The 19,364-nt window shown below is 45.0% G+C and overlaps 1 protein-coding gene across 1 annotated transcript in view; it reads left to right on the top strand.

Moving 5' to 3' along the window:
• The window catches only part of LOC146193208 (uncharacterized), a 66,583-nt gene that overhangs the window by 37,272 nt on the left and 9,947 nt on the right, over positions 1–19,364 (top strand). The window contains exon 7 of the mRNA XM_084600500.1: positions 7,084–7,278. Coding sequence (XP_084456626.1) covers positions 7,084–7,278 — 195 coding nt within the window. The remainder of the gene's footprint in view (positions 1–7,083; positions 7,279–19,364) is intronic.

Here is a 19,364-nt window from a genome sequence, read left to right as displayed (position 1 = left end):
CTGCGAACTTCTTAACCTCATCCGCCCACCTAACTTTCTGCCGCCCCTGCTACGCTTTCCTTCCCTTGGAATCCAGTTTGTTACCCTCAGCGACCATCGGTTATCCTCTCTTCGCACTACATGTCCTGCCCATGTCCATTTCTTCTTCTTAATTTCCACTAGAATGTCGGTAACTTGAGTTATTTCTCTGACCCACTCTGCACGCTTTCTATCTCTTAACGTTACCCCTACCATTTTACTGATTGCGCGGTAGAAGTAGGCGGTAGGATAGTTAGAGAGGATACCGGTAAGCTGTCTAAGGAGACGAAAGATTTGATTAAGAAACGCCAGAGTATGAAAGCTTCCAATCCAACAGACCAGATGGAAATGGCCGAGATATCAAAGCTAATCAATAAGCGCAAGGTGGCCGATATAAGGAAGTATAACATGGAGAAAATTGAGCATGCTGTAAGGAACGGGGGAAGCCTTAAAGCGGTAAAGAAGAAATTGCGCATAGGCAAAAACCAGATGTATGCGATAAGGGATAAGGCGGGCAACGTCATCACTAACATGGACAAGATAGTCAAAGTAGCCGAGGAGTTCTACACAGATCTCTACAGTAGCCAAAGTAGTCAGGACCGTAATGAGATTGGCGGTAGGGAAAAACAGTCAGACGTTCCACCAGTGACGAAGGACGAGGTCAAGAAAGCACTAGAAACTATGAAAAGGGGGAAATCTGCTAGAGAGGATCAGATAACTACAGATTTGCTGAAGGACGGGGGGGATATCGTGCTAGAAAAACTGGCCACTCTGTATACGCAGTGCCTGGTGTCATCGACGGTACCGGAACCATGGAAGAATGCAAACATTATCCTCATTCACAAGAAAGGGGACTCTAAGGACCTTAAAAATTACAGACCAATCAGCTTACTGTCTGTTACGTATAAGGTATTTACTAAGGTAATCGCTAATAGAATCAGGACAACCTTAGACTGCAATCAAGCAAAGGATCAAGCAGGGTTTCGGAAACGGTACTCTACTCTCGACCATATCCATACCATCAATCAAGTGATATAAAAATGCTCGGAATATAACCAGCCCTTACACATAGCATTCATTGATTACGAAAAAGCATTTGACTCAGTTGAAACCTAAGCGGTGATGCAGGCATTGCGAAATCAGGGGGTAGACGAGCCGTACGTGAAAGTTCTGGGAGATATATATAGTGGCTGCACAGCAACCATAGTTCTGCATAAAGAAAGTAACAAAATTCCCATAAAGAAAGGTGTTAGGCAAGGAGACACAATCTCCCCAGTACTATTCACAGCTTGTTTAGAGGTAGTATTCAGAGACTTGGAATGGGAGCAGTTAGGGATAAGGGTAGATGGAGAATACCTCAGTAATCTGCGATTTGCTGATGACATTGCCTTGCTAAGCAACTCGGGGGATGAACTGCAAATAATGATTGATGACCTAGACAGAAAAAGTAGAAAGGTAGGCTTGATAATCAATATGCAGAAGACTAAGGTAATGTTCAACAGCCTCGGGAAAGAACAGCAGTTTACGTTAGGTAGCGAAATACTGGAAGTTGTAGGCAAATATGTCTACTTAGGACAGGTAGTAAACGCAGATCCGGACCATGAAAAGGAAATAACAAGAAGAATAAGATTGGAATGGAACGCATTTGGCAAGCACTCGCAGATTATGACTAGCAGCTTACCGGTATCGCTCAAGAGGAAAGTATACAACAGTTGCATCTTGCCTGTACTCATCTATGGGGCTGAAACGTGGAGGCTAGCCAAGAGAGTTCTACTTAAGTTGAGGACAACCCAGAGGGCTATGGAACGAAAAATGGTAGGGGCTTCAATTTGATTTCTGCTTAAAGCATTTTTTGTGTAGCTTATGCAAATTCGCGAAACAAGTCCTTTGGGATGATAGGACATCATTCTGCTCTTTCCTTGTGCACGCGATGTTTTTCCAAGAATGCGGAGATCGCTACGATTGAACCTCGGTGCTACGGTTGTTTGCTAACTGTTTAGAAACAGGTATTGCTGTAGCCAGTCGAGGGGGCACAGTGGTTAGGGCGCGTGACAACTGCGACTACGTCTGTGAGATCGAATCCTTTGCCTCGTCGGCTACTTTCCTGTGAATGCGAAAGGCAAATGTCAGTGCAGGTTAAAGAACCCCAAGTGGTCTAAATTTTCTGAGCCCTCCAGTACGGCCTCTATCATAGCCTGATCGAGTCACTTTTGGGCGTTAAACCAAAGACCAAGATATTGATTTTTTACACGGCAAAAAATGTGAACTGATTTCCTTTAATGTTATATGTCCTTCATCCGCTCGCCGCTAGCAGCATCACTTGTTTTTCACAGCAACTGTTGCCAGCAGCTGCGTGCCAACGTACTATAGGGCTATTGAGTCTATGTGGGACTGGCGCTACCTAGCAATTTTATCACTTCGGCCAAAGTCACCAAAAGTTAACATTCAATCGATTTATTCAGCAGCAAGTTCAATAAAAATTTGCAGTCATTAAGATGGTCTAAAATATCAACCGAAAAAGACTCGAACACAGGTGCTGGCAGCATTTAGCATTGCTCGGCCGATCGGATAACTTTTACCGGTGTTTTCACCAATTGTATATGCGCCTAACGTCTTGCGAAGTCATTATTTTCGTATCACTGTTTCTGGAAGTGCACTCTAGCGATACTGGAAGTGCGGGCGTACGTATAAGTCGTCTTCTATATGTGCGGATGGTGCATTTACATCTGTCCTCGGCGTCGGGTTCAGCAATGTACGCTTCAAGATCAGAAAGCGGAAATCCTAAGCGTGCAGGGACGATGTTATCTTTCGCTGGTGGATCCATTAATTATTTGGTACAAGGGCTGAGCCAGCTCCTGATAACGAGTGGAAGCCGGCAGGCCGTGCCTGGCAATACCTGCTTCAGTCAAATCGACCAGCCTCCTTGTGAAGCCGGTTCGGTGCTGCAGACCGTGATCACACAGTCCTCGTTGGTCGCGAGGCCCTATTTACCTGGTGGTTCAACTGGACATGTTAATATATGTTCGAACGCAGCTTTTGAGTCCCCGTAAAACCAACGTTCCGGTTGATGACAAGACGGGCGGATTGCGGCGTCACCCCAAATTTGCTGAATGAGCGCACTCGAATTAAAGCATTACAAGCAAACTTCGTGGGACTAATACCGGAGCATCTTTCTAAGTTCATAATCATCATCACCATCGTCAACCTGACTATACCCACTGCAGGGCGAAGGCCTCTCCCATGTTTCTCCAATTAAACCGGTTCTGTGCTAGCTGCATCCACTTGACTCCTGCGAACTTCTTAACCTCATCCGCCCACCTAACTTTCTGCAGCCCCCTGCTACGCTTTCCTTCCCTTGGAATCCAGTTGGTTACCATGCGCGACCATCGGTTATCCTCTCTTCGCACTACATGTCCTGCCCATGCCCATTTCTTCTTTAAAATTTTCACTAGAATATCAGTAACTTGAGGTATTTGTCTGACCCATTCTGCACGCTTCCTATCTTTTAATGTTACCCCTACCATTTTTCGTTCCATAGCCCTCTGTGTTGTCCTCAACTTAAGTAGAACCCTCTTGGTTAGCCTCCAGGATTGAGCCCCATAGGTGAGTACAGGTAAGATGCAACTGTTGTATACTTTCCTCTTGAGCGATAGCGGTAATCTGCTAGTCATAATCTGCGAGTGCTCACCAAATGCACTCCATCCCAATGTTATTTTTCTTGTTATTTCTATTTCATGGTCCGGATCTGCGTTTACTACCTCTCCTAAGTAGACATATTCGCCTACTACGTCCAGTGCTCCGCTACCTAACGTAAACTGCTGTTCCTTCCGAGGACGTTGAACATTACCTTAGTCTTCTGCATATTGATGTACGTTATGTACGTCCAGTAAGGTATTAGAACATTTTATTTTCAAGCACATAAGTTCATTCCTAGAGGGAAGCGGTTTTTTTATTGAAAGCCAGTACGGGTTTCGGCAAGGCTTGTCGACAGTGACGCAGCTTATTCATATTACAAATGAAATTATGATGTCACTAGACAATAATGGACAGGTAGATTTATTTTCATTGACTTCGAAAAAGCGTTTGACCGGGTTTCGCACGGCAATCTTTTGTTAAAAATAAGGTGGTGGTTAAATAATCGGCAAGTAGTACAATGGTTAGATTCCTACCTTACACAGCGGCATCAGTTTGTTCAGATATCTGAATCTCATTCCACAAAAGCGCCAGTACTTTCAGGAGTTCCCCAGGGCTCAGTCCTTGGGCCGCTTCTCTTCCTTATTTATTTGAACGACCTGTCCTTCAACTCACGCATACGCTGTCGGTTCTTCGCCGACGACTGTGTTATATACCATAGTATCACATCAGTCGAAGACCAGGCACTCCTAGCTGACTACTTAACAGCAGTTTCTAGCTGGTGTTGTACTTGGCAAATGGGTATAAACAGTTCAAAATGCGGAAAAATGACAGTAACACGAAAGAAACAACCGCTCCAATGCACATACAAAATCAATGGCCTTCCGATCAACTCAGTGACTCAGGTGAAATATCTTGGGGTAACCATGACATCCAACCTGAACTGGAGCGCACACATCCAGTCCATTGTCTCAGCAGCGTCCAAAAAACTTCGGTTTTTAAAGCACCGCCTAAAGCATTGCACGAGCAAAACTAAACTGACAGCATACACATCACTTGTGCGTCCAGTGCTCGAATACGCCGACGCTGTATGGGATCCGCACGCAAAAACGGATATAAAAATTCTTGAAGGCGTCCAGAGGAAAGCACTCCGGTTTATTTACCACGCTTATGGTCGGCAGGTCTCGGTATCTGATTTGCTCAACAGATCTGGGCTTCCCACGCTTGAATCCCGTCGAAAGCAGCACCGACTAAAAATGTTCAATATCATACATAATAAAACAAAACTGAATTTTCAGAATTACATGCAATACAACACAACACGCCCCACCCGTAACAAACACGAACTGACTATCTTGATGCCACGATGCCGAACAAAAGCATATTCTTGTTCCTTCTTTCCACGCACCATTTCCGAATAGAACCGACTGCCAAGCGATATCACCAACCTGGTATCTTCAGAATATTTCTTGTCTGCTGTTTCGGCTCATGTATCGCAGTAGCGCGTCTAGTACACAGTGTATTTCGATTTCCTTGTTTTTATTCTGTTCACTTAGTCTGTTTGACGTCGGATGATTTGCCTGTACTTTTTTGCTTCCCGTTGGTCTTATTGAATTTTGTTCTCTTACTGTAATCGCCCTGTGTTGCTGTTATTTGGTTGTTACTACTTTGTAATTTTTTTTTATTTTTTTCTTTGTGCACTCCTGCCTTGACCGCCAAAGGGCAGTCGGCAGTATTTATGAAATAAATAAATAAATAAATAAATAAATAAATAAATAAATAAATAAATAAATAAATAAATAAATAAATAAATAAATAAATAAGCCTACTTGTCTACTTTTCTTGTTCAAGTCATCAATCATTATTTGCAGTTCATCCCCAGAGTTACTTAGCAAGGCAATGTCATCAGGAAATCGCAGTTTACTGAGGTATCCTCCATCTACCCTTATCCCTAAATGCTCCCATTCCGAGTCTCTGAATACTTCCTCTAAGCAAGCTGTGAATAGTACTGGGGAGATCGTATCTCCTTGCGTAACACCTTTCTTTATGGGAATTTTGTTACTTTCTTTATGCAAAACTATGGTTGCTGCGCAGCCACTATACATATCATCCAGCACTTTCACGTACGGCTCGTCTACCCCCTGATTTCGCAATGCCTACATCACCGCCGATGTTTCAAATGAGTCAAATGCTTTTCCGTAATCAATGAATGCTATGTATAAGGGCTGGTTATATTCCGAGCATTTTTCTATCACCTGATTGATCGGATGGATATGATCGATAGTAAAGTACCGTTTCCGAAAACTTGCTTGATCCTTTGCTTGATTGCAGTGTAAGGTTGTCCTGATTCTATTAGCGATTACCTTAGTAAATATCTTATACGTAACGGACAGTAAGCTGATTGGTCTAATTTTTAAGGTGCTTACAATCCCCTTACTTATGAATGGGGATAATGTTTGCATTCTTCCATGGTTCCGGTACCGTCGATGACACCAGGCACTGCGTATACAGGAGGGCCAGTTTTTCAAGCTCGATATCCCCCCCCCCCCCCCCCCCCGTCTTTCAACAAATCTGTAGTTATTTGATCCTCTCCAGCTGCTTTCCGCTTTTTCATAGTTTCTATTTCTTTCTTGACCTCGTCCTTAGTCACTGGTAGAACGTCTGACTGTTTTTCCCCACTGCCAATCTCATTACGGTCCTGATACTTTGGCTAAGTTAAAGCTCTAAGTTCTAATTTAAAGTGAGAAATCAAGAAACACATGACTTTCTCTGCAGATGTTCAAAACAATGCAGCACGTTGGAAGTGGACTAATTTAAGTCAAATGAATAAAACTGTGTGGTTACATCTCTGAGAATCATTCTTACTGCTGAAATTTATGCCGTTTTAACCACTGCAGAAACTATATAAAAAAGCATGGTAAAAGAGTATGATATTCTCTCGTTTTTAAAGCTTATCCCAGCATTGAACCGCGAAAATGCAATGTAGTCCTTAATTGGAGAGATCATATACAATTTCGTAAAAGCTGATAAACAGATCTCGGTATTGCTACTTGGGACAATTAGGCACGACCGTGTAAAACCTCGCCGCAGCAATATAAAGCTATTACTTCCTCACTCAGCTTTGTGGGAGCCAGTGAGAAGAAGAAAGATGGCGAAAGTGCTGGCACACACTCGTAACGCTTTAACAAAACAAATCAGCATGCCTCGTAACGACTGTGTGAACTTCAGAATAATCAACGCCGGCCAATGTCGTCTAGCTGCTAACACATTCTAGAGTCGCCGCCATTATTTTCCACTCATACAAATTTCGCTAGTAGTAATAATAGATTTCTGAGTTTCACCACTTTCATTCTTCGAGAACCGATCGTTGCCCATTCCAAGCCTCCATCAAGCCAAACGTGCACTACTATCTTTCCGTGTGGACTGTCCCAGGTCCGTCGCAACTATGGACTCTTTCAGTGCGCGGCTGCTTTCGTCCTCGGCTCATCGCTGAAGCGCGCTGCGGCGGCGTTCGAGAAGGTTCTGCGGCATCCGCAACTCCTCGCGGTTGTCCAGCACCTGGGCTCCCTTACCGAGGCAGATGCCGTGCTGAAGATTCAAGAAGGCGCCAGACGACTTCAGAACGAGGTAAATGCGCACCAAATGATCTCGTAAGTCATCAACGTTGAGGGCATGTTCAGGCATATCTGTAATACACGTCTTATTGTTACAAAGAGCATCATTCATTCGGTTTGCGGCGTTGCTTTTTAGCGGCATGACTGACATCGCATGCTTTGTAAAATGCATCCGAGGTTACGAAGTGCAGCGTGGAGTCAGCATAACTCCGCAAGCTTTCGGGCATTTCGGCCGCGCGGTCATATGCAAAAGATAGAACACTGTAAAAATCAATCAATTCGGTAAAATTGTAACTGGATTGCTTGGAGGTAAAATAAACCTACCGTGACCCATTTTCAGACAATTATTGTGATTATCTTACAGCATCGACATAAATAAACACTGCTGGAAGTGAAACATTTTAACACCGGACAATGAGGAAACGGCATTTTCATCCGTATGTCTGTCTTCTAGTTGTCATATAAGATGGCTTCATTCTCCCAGTCCTGTTTACTTGCCGAACAATGCGTTCGGCCACCGAAGTGCCATCAGACACGCTACTGCGTTTGGTCGAAAACGGCACGTACGAACGTTTGCTGGCACGTGCTTGATAGCACCTTCCAAAGAGAGCACATAACCTAAGAAAACGCTCTACCGTTATTATCTCAGTGCAGTTTTTTGCAAAAAAAAAAATAAAAAGCCTCTACTGGACGGCGTATTACCGGAGGCCGAGAACGCGGCGAGGCGAACGATGCCAGCTTTAATGCCTGCAGCAAAATGGAAGATAAAATACGTGCGTTCTCCAGAAAAAAAAATGACAGGAATATTGCAGTGGTGCCTAGTTACCTTGTCGCCTGGTGGCAACTCACCACATTGGTCCACGCTTCTTCCAGACGACACCCCTGGGCTGACCCGAACGGGGGAAATCAGTAGTCACCTTTCCCAATCCTCCCCTCCATCTTTCTTCCACTTTCCTATGTTCTACCTTACAGCTTTCTTGTCTGGTCCTCACTTCGGTTTTTCTATCTTCCTGCCGGCTAGGTTTAGCCTCGTTTTGTGCAGCTACCCTGAGTTGCCCCACAGTTGGTTATACTAGCGGTGTACAGCCTGCGTTGCCGGACGTCTTGTACGTTCCTTTTCCGTCCCCTTGTAGTGCTCGATGGTGGCTGACTGGCGCCACTGCCGAACAAAAATATTTTTATCCTTTCTTCCCACTAAAGTGATCGCCTTCGAAAAAAAAGGTTGACCGAATATATTGCCCAGTTCCCCTGAAAATGAAATATTCCCTAATATACCATGTTCTATATAGTAAAAAAATAGAGACCTGACAGAACCTTGTCCGCCTTTCTTGTATCGAAATACCTAACTGATGCATTTGAGTCCGGGTACATGCAAATCAACAGGGGGGGGGGGGGGGGGGGTTTAGTTGATCTACCATTTCAAGAATTCTAGCGCTACGCTATGTACACAAGAAAGCCGGAACCACGTACACAGGGCAAGCGCACACTGACAACTAAGGTTCATTCATAACAGGGTTACAATTAAAACAGTCCACACGCACACTCTAGGTATGATGCTCACCTCGTGTTCACCGCTCCGTAAACGTTAATGAGCCTGTGCTATCAAATGACAAAAGATCAGAAAGACAGAGTCAACACATGCGAAATTGCGCACAAAGAAAGATTTGTTGATTGTGATACTGGCATCCCATACTGTGATGCCAGTATCACAGATTGCCAGATTGTGATACTGGCATACTCGCACCCCATCGCGCAAAACACAAATGCAAGCCAGAATGGGAAGCAATCACCGTCTTAGGCCGTTAAAAGAACGAAAAGAAAGAGAAATAGTAGAAGCGTTTCAGATATGGGATGCTGGAGAGGACAAGTGCATAAGCACTCCATCAATCATGCTAGCAAGTCACGAGATAAAGGTAATAAAGGAGCGTAGGTGCGTAGGGATGTGACACTGCCCGTTCTATGAGTTTGCGAGATTTCTTATATCAGAGTGTGCGTGTTGACGGTTTAAATGTAACATTGGTATGAATAAACCTTAGTTTTCAGTGCACGCTTGTCCTGTGTACGTGGTTCCTGCTTTCTTGTGTGTCTGTGTATAGAGTAGTGCAAAAATTCTTGAAATCCGGGTACAAGGTGTCCGAAATGCCCAGTGGTGACCTTGTGCTTGTAATCAATGACAATATCAAGTGTTAAACTGTCTAACCTAGTGTGTATCGGAGCGATGCTTATTTCAATCACAACCCATAGATCCCTATGCAACGTCCGTGTTGCGATATCTGGAAATGACTTCCTTGATTTAACTGAGGAAGACATACTTGAATGCCTTGGCGGTCAAAACGTCATATCTGTACTTAGAATAATGTTCAGAAAGGACCACGAAGAAATGCCAACAAAGCACTTAGTCCTCACTTTTTCATCTGGCGCCCTACATGACTTTATTGAAGTGGGCTACTTGAAAATAGATTTCAGACATTACATACCAAATCCCAGACCCTGTTTCTATTGTTACGGACTCGGCCACGGCTCACAAAAGTGGCGCAGCCGTCAAACTTGTGCCAAGTGTGCATCTCCAGGACATCAATCGGACAACTGAAGTGCTGTACCATGCTCTACAAACAGCTAGAGGGAACATTCCGCATAATCACGTTGTATTTCATGGAAAAAGACGAACGAAAACATAACTGTCAAAACAAAAGAGAACTTATCCATAGGCACGAAAACGAATAGCACAGGCTACTTTCTCAAGAAAAGAGTTTTCTGACTACTTCGATGTGGTACGCAGTTGCGCACACCACACTAGAGAGGCCGCTGCTCAGGAAAGGCCATCATCGCCCCAGAAAGACGCTGTGCAAGCTGCCTTGCGCCATCTGTGAAAACCGGCCCACAGGGCTCTGAATCACCACACCACAAGGCTCGCCGCGCTCGGAGAGCCCTCAAACACGTACACATGCGGCTTCAGTAACCTACAGCGCCTCTAGCCAGGCGGTAAAGACCAGTTCACCTTCGCTTCCGCTACAACGGCGCGGCAAGCCTCCCTTGCACAAAAACAAGGAAAATCTCAATAATGGATCAAAAAGACCCACCACCCTCGGCTTTTTACCCTTACCGCAACTAGTTTATAATCACGGCGTTTTTATTTCAATGTTACTGCCGGGGACTTTTAAAAAACAACACAGACATAAAACAATATTTTAAATTCAGTCGCTTTTTTAGTACTTGGTCTACTGGAGATAATCTTAGGGCGACAACTAAAAAACATTCCAAAAACTACAAAGTATTTCAGTGTGACAGAACATTCAAGGAATCTCTCTGGAAGGGCGAACGTTGTAGTTGAGGATACTGTTGCAACACAAAAGATTGATTTACAAACCACGTACGAAGCAGTAGCAGTCACTGCGATTGATTTTGAAACAATAACAAAATGTTTCATATAGCTTGCGCCACGACTAACACTTACATCTCATAATTTAGAATAGCATCTAAAACTACTACCAGAGCCCTATATTTTTGTGGAGGAATTCAATGTTCATTCCACATTTTCGGGAAGGGAGCAGGCAGATATGAGAGGACAGATTTTAGATTTGAATTTGTGCAATATCTACTGCTAAACACAGGAGAAACTTCTCCCCAAGCACGAGAAAAATTAGCTGCTTGGATTTGTCTTTTAGCTCACCATCTGTTGTTTATGGATTTCACACGGGATGTCTTTGGCAGCCCCAAAGAAAAGCGATCATCTCCTCGCTGTAGTCAGTCTAACATCTCTGACTCTAAACAAACCACACAGGTTGAAACTTCACCTTGCTGACTGGGGACCATTTCAGTCAAAAGCTAGCTTTGGAAATGTTTTTTCAGATGATCTCAGTGTAGATGAGCTGAATAAAACTTTTACGATTTGCAATATTGCTGCAGCAGGCACAGCTATCCCACAGTCCTCAGGAGTGGTAGAAAAAGATTACAAGGTTTGGTATTCTCGTGAATGCAAGTAATCTAACATCTTAGTAGAAAAACAAGCAAAGACGAGCAGACAAATATTGTGCGGGAACATTTTCCCACAATTTAATTCTTTTTGCATTTTACGGAATCCTTTACAGAATACGAACGCATGGCTGAAATATAAAAACTTCAAAGTTGAAGCAGAAATGAACAATATAATTTACAGTCCAAAAACTAAACAGGGTTCTATATGCTTGTTAAAGGACAGCACCTGGGCCATTCGAAATTAATCATGAAGTGCTGACTCATGTGTATAGACCTGCTATTTAAGCACTTGTGAATTTTTTCAACAAATATAGATATCCGGAAATATCCCTGATCCTTGGAAGAATGCATTATTATGCGTCCATGAAACCAAGGAAGTCAACGACCTCCGCTGTAGTTATGACCCATAGCCCTCACAAGCTGTGTTGCAAAAATTATACGAAAGTGTTTTAAACATCAGGCTGGACTTTGTATTCACTCCCGAAAAGTGCTAGACATTCACAAATGTGAGTTAAAAAAAAAGCATGTTCTACAACAGACCATTTAGTCGGCCTACAAAGCACTGTCCGTGAAGCATTTATACGCAAGCCACACTGCCTTGCTCTCTGTTTGTTATGGAAAAGGCATAATACACTGCCTGGAGGTTCGGTATTCTCCGTGACTTAGCAGGTTTGAGCATCCGAGGCAGATTATTAAACCGGTTAAATAACTTACTTTCGAACCGTTTATTCTAAATGTCACTAGGCTCAACGTTTTCAAGAAGCCTTGTCGAGGAGAATGGAGTACCTCAAGAATGTCTCCTAAGTACGACTCTTCTTATCGGAAAAATATCCTCTATAAACAAAATATTGGCAAAATCAATAATATATTCAATTTATGGGGATTACCTGCCTATAGCGTACATATTCTCAAATGTGTCGTCATGCGAAAGACAACTGCAGTTGTTTATACATAGACTAGCTGCATAGGCAGACAAAAATGGATTTCAATTTATCCCACAAAACAGTGGCCGATTTATTTTTGCTCAATCAAGGCTTACATTCCGAACCCATCATAGCTCAAATGAAAGAATATTACCTGTAATGAATGAATGCAAATTCCTGGGTAATGTTTGACAGAAAAGTGACGTTCCTACAAACCATAAACAATCCCAAAAAGACTTGTCTGCCCTAAACATACTCATTGTTGTCACAGGAACACTGCGGCTCCGGCGGAACCCGCCTTTTGCAGATATATCGCACTGTAGTGCGCTCTTCCTTGGATTACAAGTGCATCGTGTGCTGGTGAGAAAACTTTGGCCGGCTACCCGAGAGTCACACTGATGAATGCAGAACATCCACTATAGATAGCCTCCATGTAGAGAGCAATAGAGCACCCATCTAATACAGAAAAACAATACTTATGTGTGCTTACCTTCTCAAATTTAGGTCCGTCCAAAAATAACACAGTTACCCTATAGTCACAAAGTGCCGATCTAGAAGATTCCTAAACTGCAAGCCCCAAGCAATAAAGCAACTAATCCTCCATTTTGAACAGAAATGCCAAGAAATCAATATACTGAAAAGGGGTGTAGTGCGTTGTCCAGAGAACTTGAGATGGCGACTGGTGGCACAAGGCGATTCTGTTACGAAGCACGATATAGTTACCTGGAGATGTACGCTCCAATACACGGTAACGGCCATCGGACTTTGCTGGGAATTTCGAATCAATCTGAGAAGACAGGCCAAACAAAAGTGTTGGTAGGAAAGTCAGAAACGGGCTTGTCTTGAACGCTCTCATGTAGGCGAAGATCTTGAACGCTGTCTGTATGGCAGCGAACTATGGCGTCTAGCAAACAGGAAGGCTGTCGACCGTATAACAGAAAAATGGGGAAAATTCAGTCGTTGCCTGAGGCGCAGTGTTGTAGACATGCGTGACGTATGGAGGCACCTGACCCCAATTAGAGGCGTCAGAAGAAACGTACATGGCAAGCATGCCGCCAAGAGTCCGGTAAAATCTTTGTACGAGTCCGTTGGTTTGAGGATGGTAAGTTGTGGTGGTTCGATGTATTGTGTTGCAAGCACCCAACAGCTCGTAGGCCACTTGTGACTAGAGCTCTCGACCACGGCCACTGTAAAGTTCGCGATAAACTCCGTGACACCGCACGGAAGTCACGTATGATGACGGAGGCGACGTCGAGACTACTAGCCACAGGGAGGGCTGCAGTATCCGCGTAGTGAGTGAGGTGATCCACGGCGACGATTATGCAGCGGTTGCCTGGGTTGGAATATGGAAGGGTTCCATACAGGTCAATGCCGACACAATCTAAGGGTCGAGCTGGACAAGGCAATTGATGCAACGGGGCGGCAGAGGGGCACGGAGGCGACTTCCGCTGGTTAGAACAAGTGCAGGAGAGAATATAGCGGCGAACAAAGTTGTCCATCCCCGCCAGTAGTACCGCTGGTGCAACAAGCCAGCATGTGCGCTTTGCGGTTAGGCATGATGATGTGCAGAAATATCTGAGTAAAGATGGCCAGGAATGACTGAGATCTGTTTGCGGTGGTCAGGGCGATAGCTTCTTCGATACAGCAGACCGTCCCGTACCGTAAAATTGGAAACTTGGCGACGGATGTCTCGCGGGAACAAAGGCATAGAGGATGCACTGAGGGCGTCGAAGACCGAAGATATCCAGAGATCCCGGCATTGTTCCAAATGCACGCTCTGGGAAGTTAAGGACTGCAAGTGGGGTTTTCTGTGTCGGCTCCGATGGGCAAGAGGGGGCAGCGGCATGCGTGACACGGCGTCAGCATCGGATGTTTGCGTCCAGTCCGGCAAGTGACATGAAAGCGAAGTATTGAAGACTAATTGCTCAGTTGCTGAGGCGTCCAAAAGGGCCTTTCTGGGAAGCAAATCAGCAGAGGGCATGGTGATCGGTGACGACTTTAAAGCAGCGGTCCTATAAGTAGAGGCGAAACTTTAAGTAAACACACGATTTCCAGACCCTTCTTTTTCCGTGGCGGTTAATTGTATACAGCATTGCTGCGCGCCCGGCTGGCGTAAGCACCTATATATTCGGAAAGGCCGGATTTGCGTTGAGCGAGGACAACACCTATGCCGATGCTTCTAGCGTCAGTTTGCGCCTCAGTAGGGGCAGGGGGGTCATAATGGTGGAGAATTGACGGTGAAGTTAGTAGACGTCGGAGCGTAAAAAAAGTATCGTCGCAGGTTGGGGTCCAGGTAGAGATGTCGGCGGGACCATTGAGCAATTCCGTAAGCGGTGCAATGATGATTGCGGAATTGCAGGCAAAACACCAAAACATATTAGCACAGGCCTACAAAGCTGCGCAGCTCTCTAACAAAAGCCAGTTTGTGGAAAGAATTACCGCAGGTTGCCTGTCTGGATCGGGCAGCTGCAGTCTTCCGACACGACATTACCTAGTATAGTCAGCTTGTGGCCGCCAAAGTAACATTTCTTTAGGTCAAGCTTGACACCAGTGCCCGTGAGACAGGTCAGTATCTGGTGGAAACGCACGAAGTGGATCAGAAAATCAGCTGAGAAAACGACATTGTCCAAAAAGCACAGAAAATGTTTCACTTGACGCCACGTATGATGTCCATCATTCGCCCTAAAGTAGCAGGAGCGTTGCAAAGGTAAAAAGGCATCCCAATGAATTCACTGAGTCTATTAGGGATGCAAAGGCTGTATTGGGTTTGCCACATTCAGCCATGAGGACTTGGCAATAGCGGGAACACGGATCCAATGATGAAAGGAACCGGGCTCCTTGTAAATAATCAATAGCATCGTCAATGTGAGGTATGGTCATACGTTTTTACAGGTAAATTTGTTACGACAATGATGGTCAACACAAAATCTTATGGAGCCATCCTTCTTTTTCACAATTAAAAGGAAGATGACCATGGACATGAAGGCTGAATTACACCGTGTTGGAAGCATGCCGTCGACCGGCTCAGCACTGTAATGGTGCTTTGAAGGCGACACACTGTAAGAGAGTTTGCGAAGAGGCACATCACTACCTGTGTCGTTGTAGGGACCTACCGCTGTCTCACTCCACATGGAAACCGTCTGAATGTCAAGCTACGAACGAACCTGGCTGAGGCGAGCTAGCAGTTCCTCTCGGTGAGTCGAGTAGAAGCCACTGACCACGGAAGATTGAAAAATATCGAAACTCTGTAGATTGGTGAAGCGGTAATCGACGTGAGAGGCTAAGTGGGCATGTTGTGGGGAATACGCATCAACATCCAATGGCGAGATGAGGTCAGCAGCTTCAACATAGCAAAGGCATTTGCCACGAAGGAATAGGACTGCACACGATGAGGCATTCTCAACCCCAACGTCGGTGGTACCGCGGTAATGTCAACGACAGTAATGGGAAGGAGAAGGTAGCGGCGAGATGCGAACATGGAAGAAGGCGCAAAGGGAGCAATCTCGTAAAAAGAAGGGATCACACACATGGGAGCAAACAGCACAGTTGCGGGGATTGTTGGTGTCGGTAGCGATAACACAATTGGAGCAAGAAAAAGGAGCGTCGTCGAGAACCGCATCTCACAGCGCAGAGGAAACGATGCGGACAGGGGCGCAGTCAATACGAGCATGTTGGCAGGAAAGCAAATCCCAGCCAAGAATTACATTACATCATGCGAGCATGGGGCAAGCACTAAAAGCTCAACAATGTGTAAGACGTCCGCGATGATGACGTGCGCTGTGCAAGCAGCAGACGGACAAACGGGACCAGCGCTTGCGGTGCGAAGAGAGAATCTACAGAGCGGGGTGGTGACCTTACGAAGTAAGTGGCAGAAGCTTTGGCTAATGACGGAAAAGGTTGTAGCGGTAGCCACAAGAGCAAGTCCACGAACACTGTCAAAAACATTGAGAACGTTCGTAAAATAAAAATGAGGTCTTGTAGACGAAATGTTCGTGTTCGTGCCCCGTGAACTACGGCTGCTAGTTTTCAGGTTCTTGGGTCACGCTGCGATGCCACCTTGGCAAAAGGGAACGACGTCAAAGGGACTGCAAGCTGTGCAATAGAATGTGCTTGTGGCGTGGGCAGTTGTGGGGCAGCGTTGGAAACGTCACCGAAGGTAGGCGCAAGGTGTCCTTCGAATAAGTTATCTGGCGTAGTGCGTGCAGGAGCAGGACACAGAGCACGGCTACACAGGCGGGTGATGTGGCCTGGAATACAGCAGGCATAGCAGAATGGTCTGGTTTCGTTAGTGCGCCAAGGAATTTAAAGAGCTAGCGTTGACTGGAGCCCTTAAGTGACAGACGGCGGCGCCATAGTCGACACTTACGCAAATGTCTGCTGAGGCGATGGTTGGGCGGTAACTTTGGCAAACGTTGAGGCACCTACACCGGCATAGGCAGAGGTAGCACGAAAAGAGGGGGCCGTTGCTTAATGGTGCAGCGACAGGTTAGGGTGCAGTGGAGCGGGATCGACATGAGGTGCCACAGGTGCCGATTGCGCAAAGGTAGGAAGTGCATCGCCAACCTCCTGCGTGATGTGTCCGATCGTAGGGGTAAGCAAATGAGCTGTGGACGACTGGCACGGGCCAGACAGGAGCCTAAGCCTTCGGGCGACCATGTTCAGGGCAAAATATTTAACGAGAGCCAAAAGGTCGCTTATGTCAGGAAGAGATGGACGCGGGAGGGGGATGAGTGCAGAGGTGTTTCTTGCGGAACTAGTCGAACCTCTGACAGAGATTTCAGACTGAGGTCACCGGGGCGGAGCTCTTTGCAATAGCTTGTTGAATGCATCATAATCGATGCCGTTCATGATGTTCTTTATTTTTTCAGCATAATCAATAGACGGGTCGACACGCTTGCACAAATCGACATCTTCAATGTCACTAGTGAATGCTTCACCTTCATGATCAGCTCTTACCCGCTAGGATTATTCAGCTTGTAGTTTCCGCACTGTGGGACGACCAAAACATCCATGAACGTTGCCCTAAAAGCGGCCTAAGTTGGTATGTTGGCCTTATGATTCTAATAGCACAGGTTAGAAAAGTCGGTCAGGTGGCAGATGTTGATGTTCATGCGGTCCTCCCAGTAGTTGTGACGACTCCCCTGCTCCTACGAGGCCCACCAATTTTGAACCTCCGGGTCGCTCTGCCCACTCAAAACGGCAGGGCGTCGCTGCCGAACGGCCCCGTAGCATGATATCGACATCGACGGGGTTGCCACTGGCTGTTGGCCTACCTTTTTTGTCGCCGTGGGTATCATGCGGCTTCGGAGTTACACGGTGATCGCGTACGAGTCGTACCCAGCATTTTCCACCAAATGAAGATAGATTTATTTAGTTGTCCGGATGAATTCAGGCGGCGACCGGTAGCGCAAGACGATCGTGTTGCGAAACACATCTGGTCCGACCAAGGCAGCTTTGGCTGCCTTGGTCGTGCGTGCGACAGCTGGGCGAAGAAACCAGTAACCTTCATTCTCGTTTGCATTCCCCATCCCCGTCTTTGCAGCACTACACTCCAGAAATGCGACTAAACCCTTATTAGGAAATATAACACATTACATACGCACACGTGAAACACAAGGTCATGAAATGAGATTCTGATGTAGAGATCAGTGGTAATGAACAAGCTGATGTATATGTCAAAGCCACTCGGAACGCTAACATATGAATAGTAAGCATACCGCATAAATATATAATATTCGTACAAATAAAGCAGGAAGAGAAATAGTAAGATTCATGGGTTAAGGAAGTACACAACAATTTACACTTACAGTGATACAAGAATGGAGATCATTAATTCACCAAGAGCGTCTCATTGAAGTCGTTTTATGTCGCCTTCGAATCGGTCGCACTCTTTTAAAGCACAACTTTATTCTTGCAAAACGAGATGTACGTACATTTCATTTCATTTTATTACCCTAAAGGCCCAAGTGGGCATTACATAGGGAGGGGGGGGTGGATAAGTCATCAAAACGTCGTCAAAACATTGCATAGTGTCATCACATGTTAATAATACAAGGAGAATAAGAAACAAACGTGATATGGAGAACTAAAAAACAATTACAAACAATATTATATATGCAGGTCCATGGCAACACGAGCACAAGTCAGAGAAGAAAAATAAACCAGCGTAGAAACTTGAGAGGCGCAACTCACAGTTTGTTGAGCATTTTTGACTAAGCAGGCAATATCGTTTCCAAGACTTCTCTAAACTTTTCATGGTTCCTGAGGCAAACAATTGTTTTATTTAGATCGTTTCATTCACTAATTGGCAGATGAATGATTGAAAACTGTAACAAGTTTGTTCGAGCAAAAGGGGGTTCCACTTTGTGATCATGGTCGCGGTGAGGAAAGATTTGAGTGGCATGTTTTATTTTCTAGATGCTGTAATTTCAAGGCTACTTTGGTCATCTGATGAGAAGAGAGAAGTCGCTGGAGAAAGATTTGATGTTAGGAAAGGTTGAGGGTCGCCGGAGAAGGGGTAGGCAGCGAACGCGATGGTTAGATGGCATCCTCGAGGCACTGCAGATGAAGTTATGTGATGTTAGAAAGATAGTGAGAGACGGGAAAGCGTGGCGTGACATGGTCCATAGGGTCACGAAGAGTCGGACACGACTGAACGACTGAACTGACTGTAATTTCAAGGGTCATAGTTAAGCTTGTAGAAAATTTTTAAGCGATGAATTTTTCACCTAGTCTCTAAAAGCTGGAGACTTAACTCTCGCTTAACTAAATAAATGCTGGAATACGAGGAATAATTGCATACAATAAAACGCACAGCTTTGTTTTGCAGAGATTAAAGTTCGGCTATTACGTATGATTATTGAGGATTCCGAATATTATTCGAGTTTCGGCCGTATGATTGTGTTATAAACACGAAGTTTAGTGTCTTTGTTGCAATGACGTGTTGCAATGACCGTCGCATGAATTTCAGGGTTTTGTAAGTGTTCCCTAATATGTAATCAATGTGTGCGTTCCAAGACAGGTTGGCTGACAGGTATACTCCTAAATACTTATGACTGGGTGTACTCTCAGTGGCTAGATTATTGATCGTATATGTGTAGTAACTGCTTCAGTACGCGCTGTGAAACGAACTAGTTCAGTTTTTTTTAATATTAATAATCATCAGCCATCAGAGCACCATTTGGTCAGGCATTGTAGGTGA

Source organism: Amblyomma maculatum, chromosome 4 (assembly GCF_055883805.1).
Source record: "Amblyomma maculatum isolate TAMU_Amacu chromosome 4, ASM5588380v1, whole genome shotgun sequence".
In the NCBI taxonomy this organism is placed as follows: Eukaryota; Metazoa; Arthropoda; class Arachnida; order Ixodida; family Ixodidae; genus Amblyomma; species Amblyomma maculatum.
The sequence above is the reverse complement of the archived record's forward strand: the minus strand, read 5'-3'. Positions and strand labels throughout refer to the sequence as shown.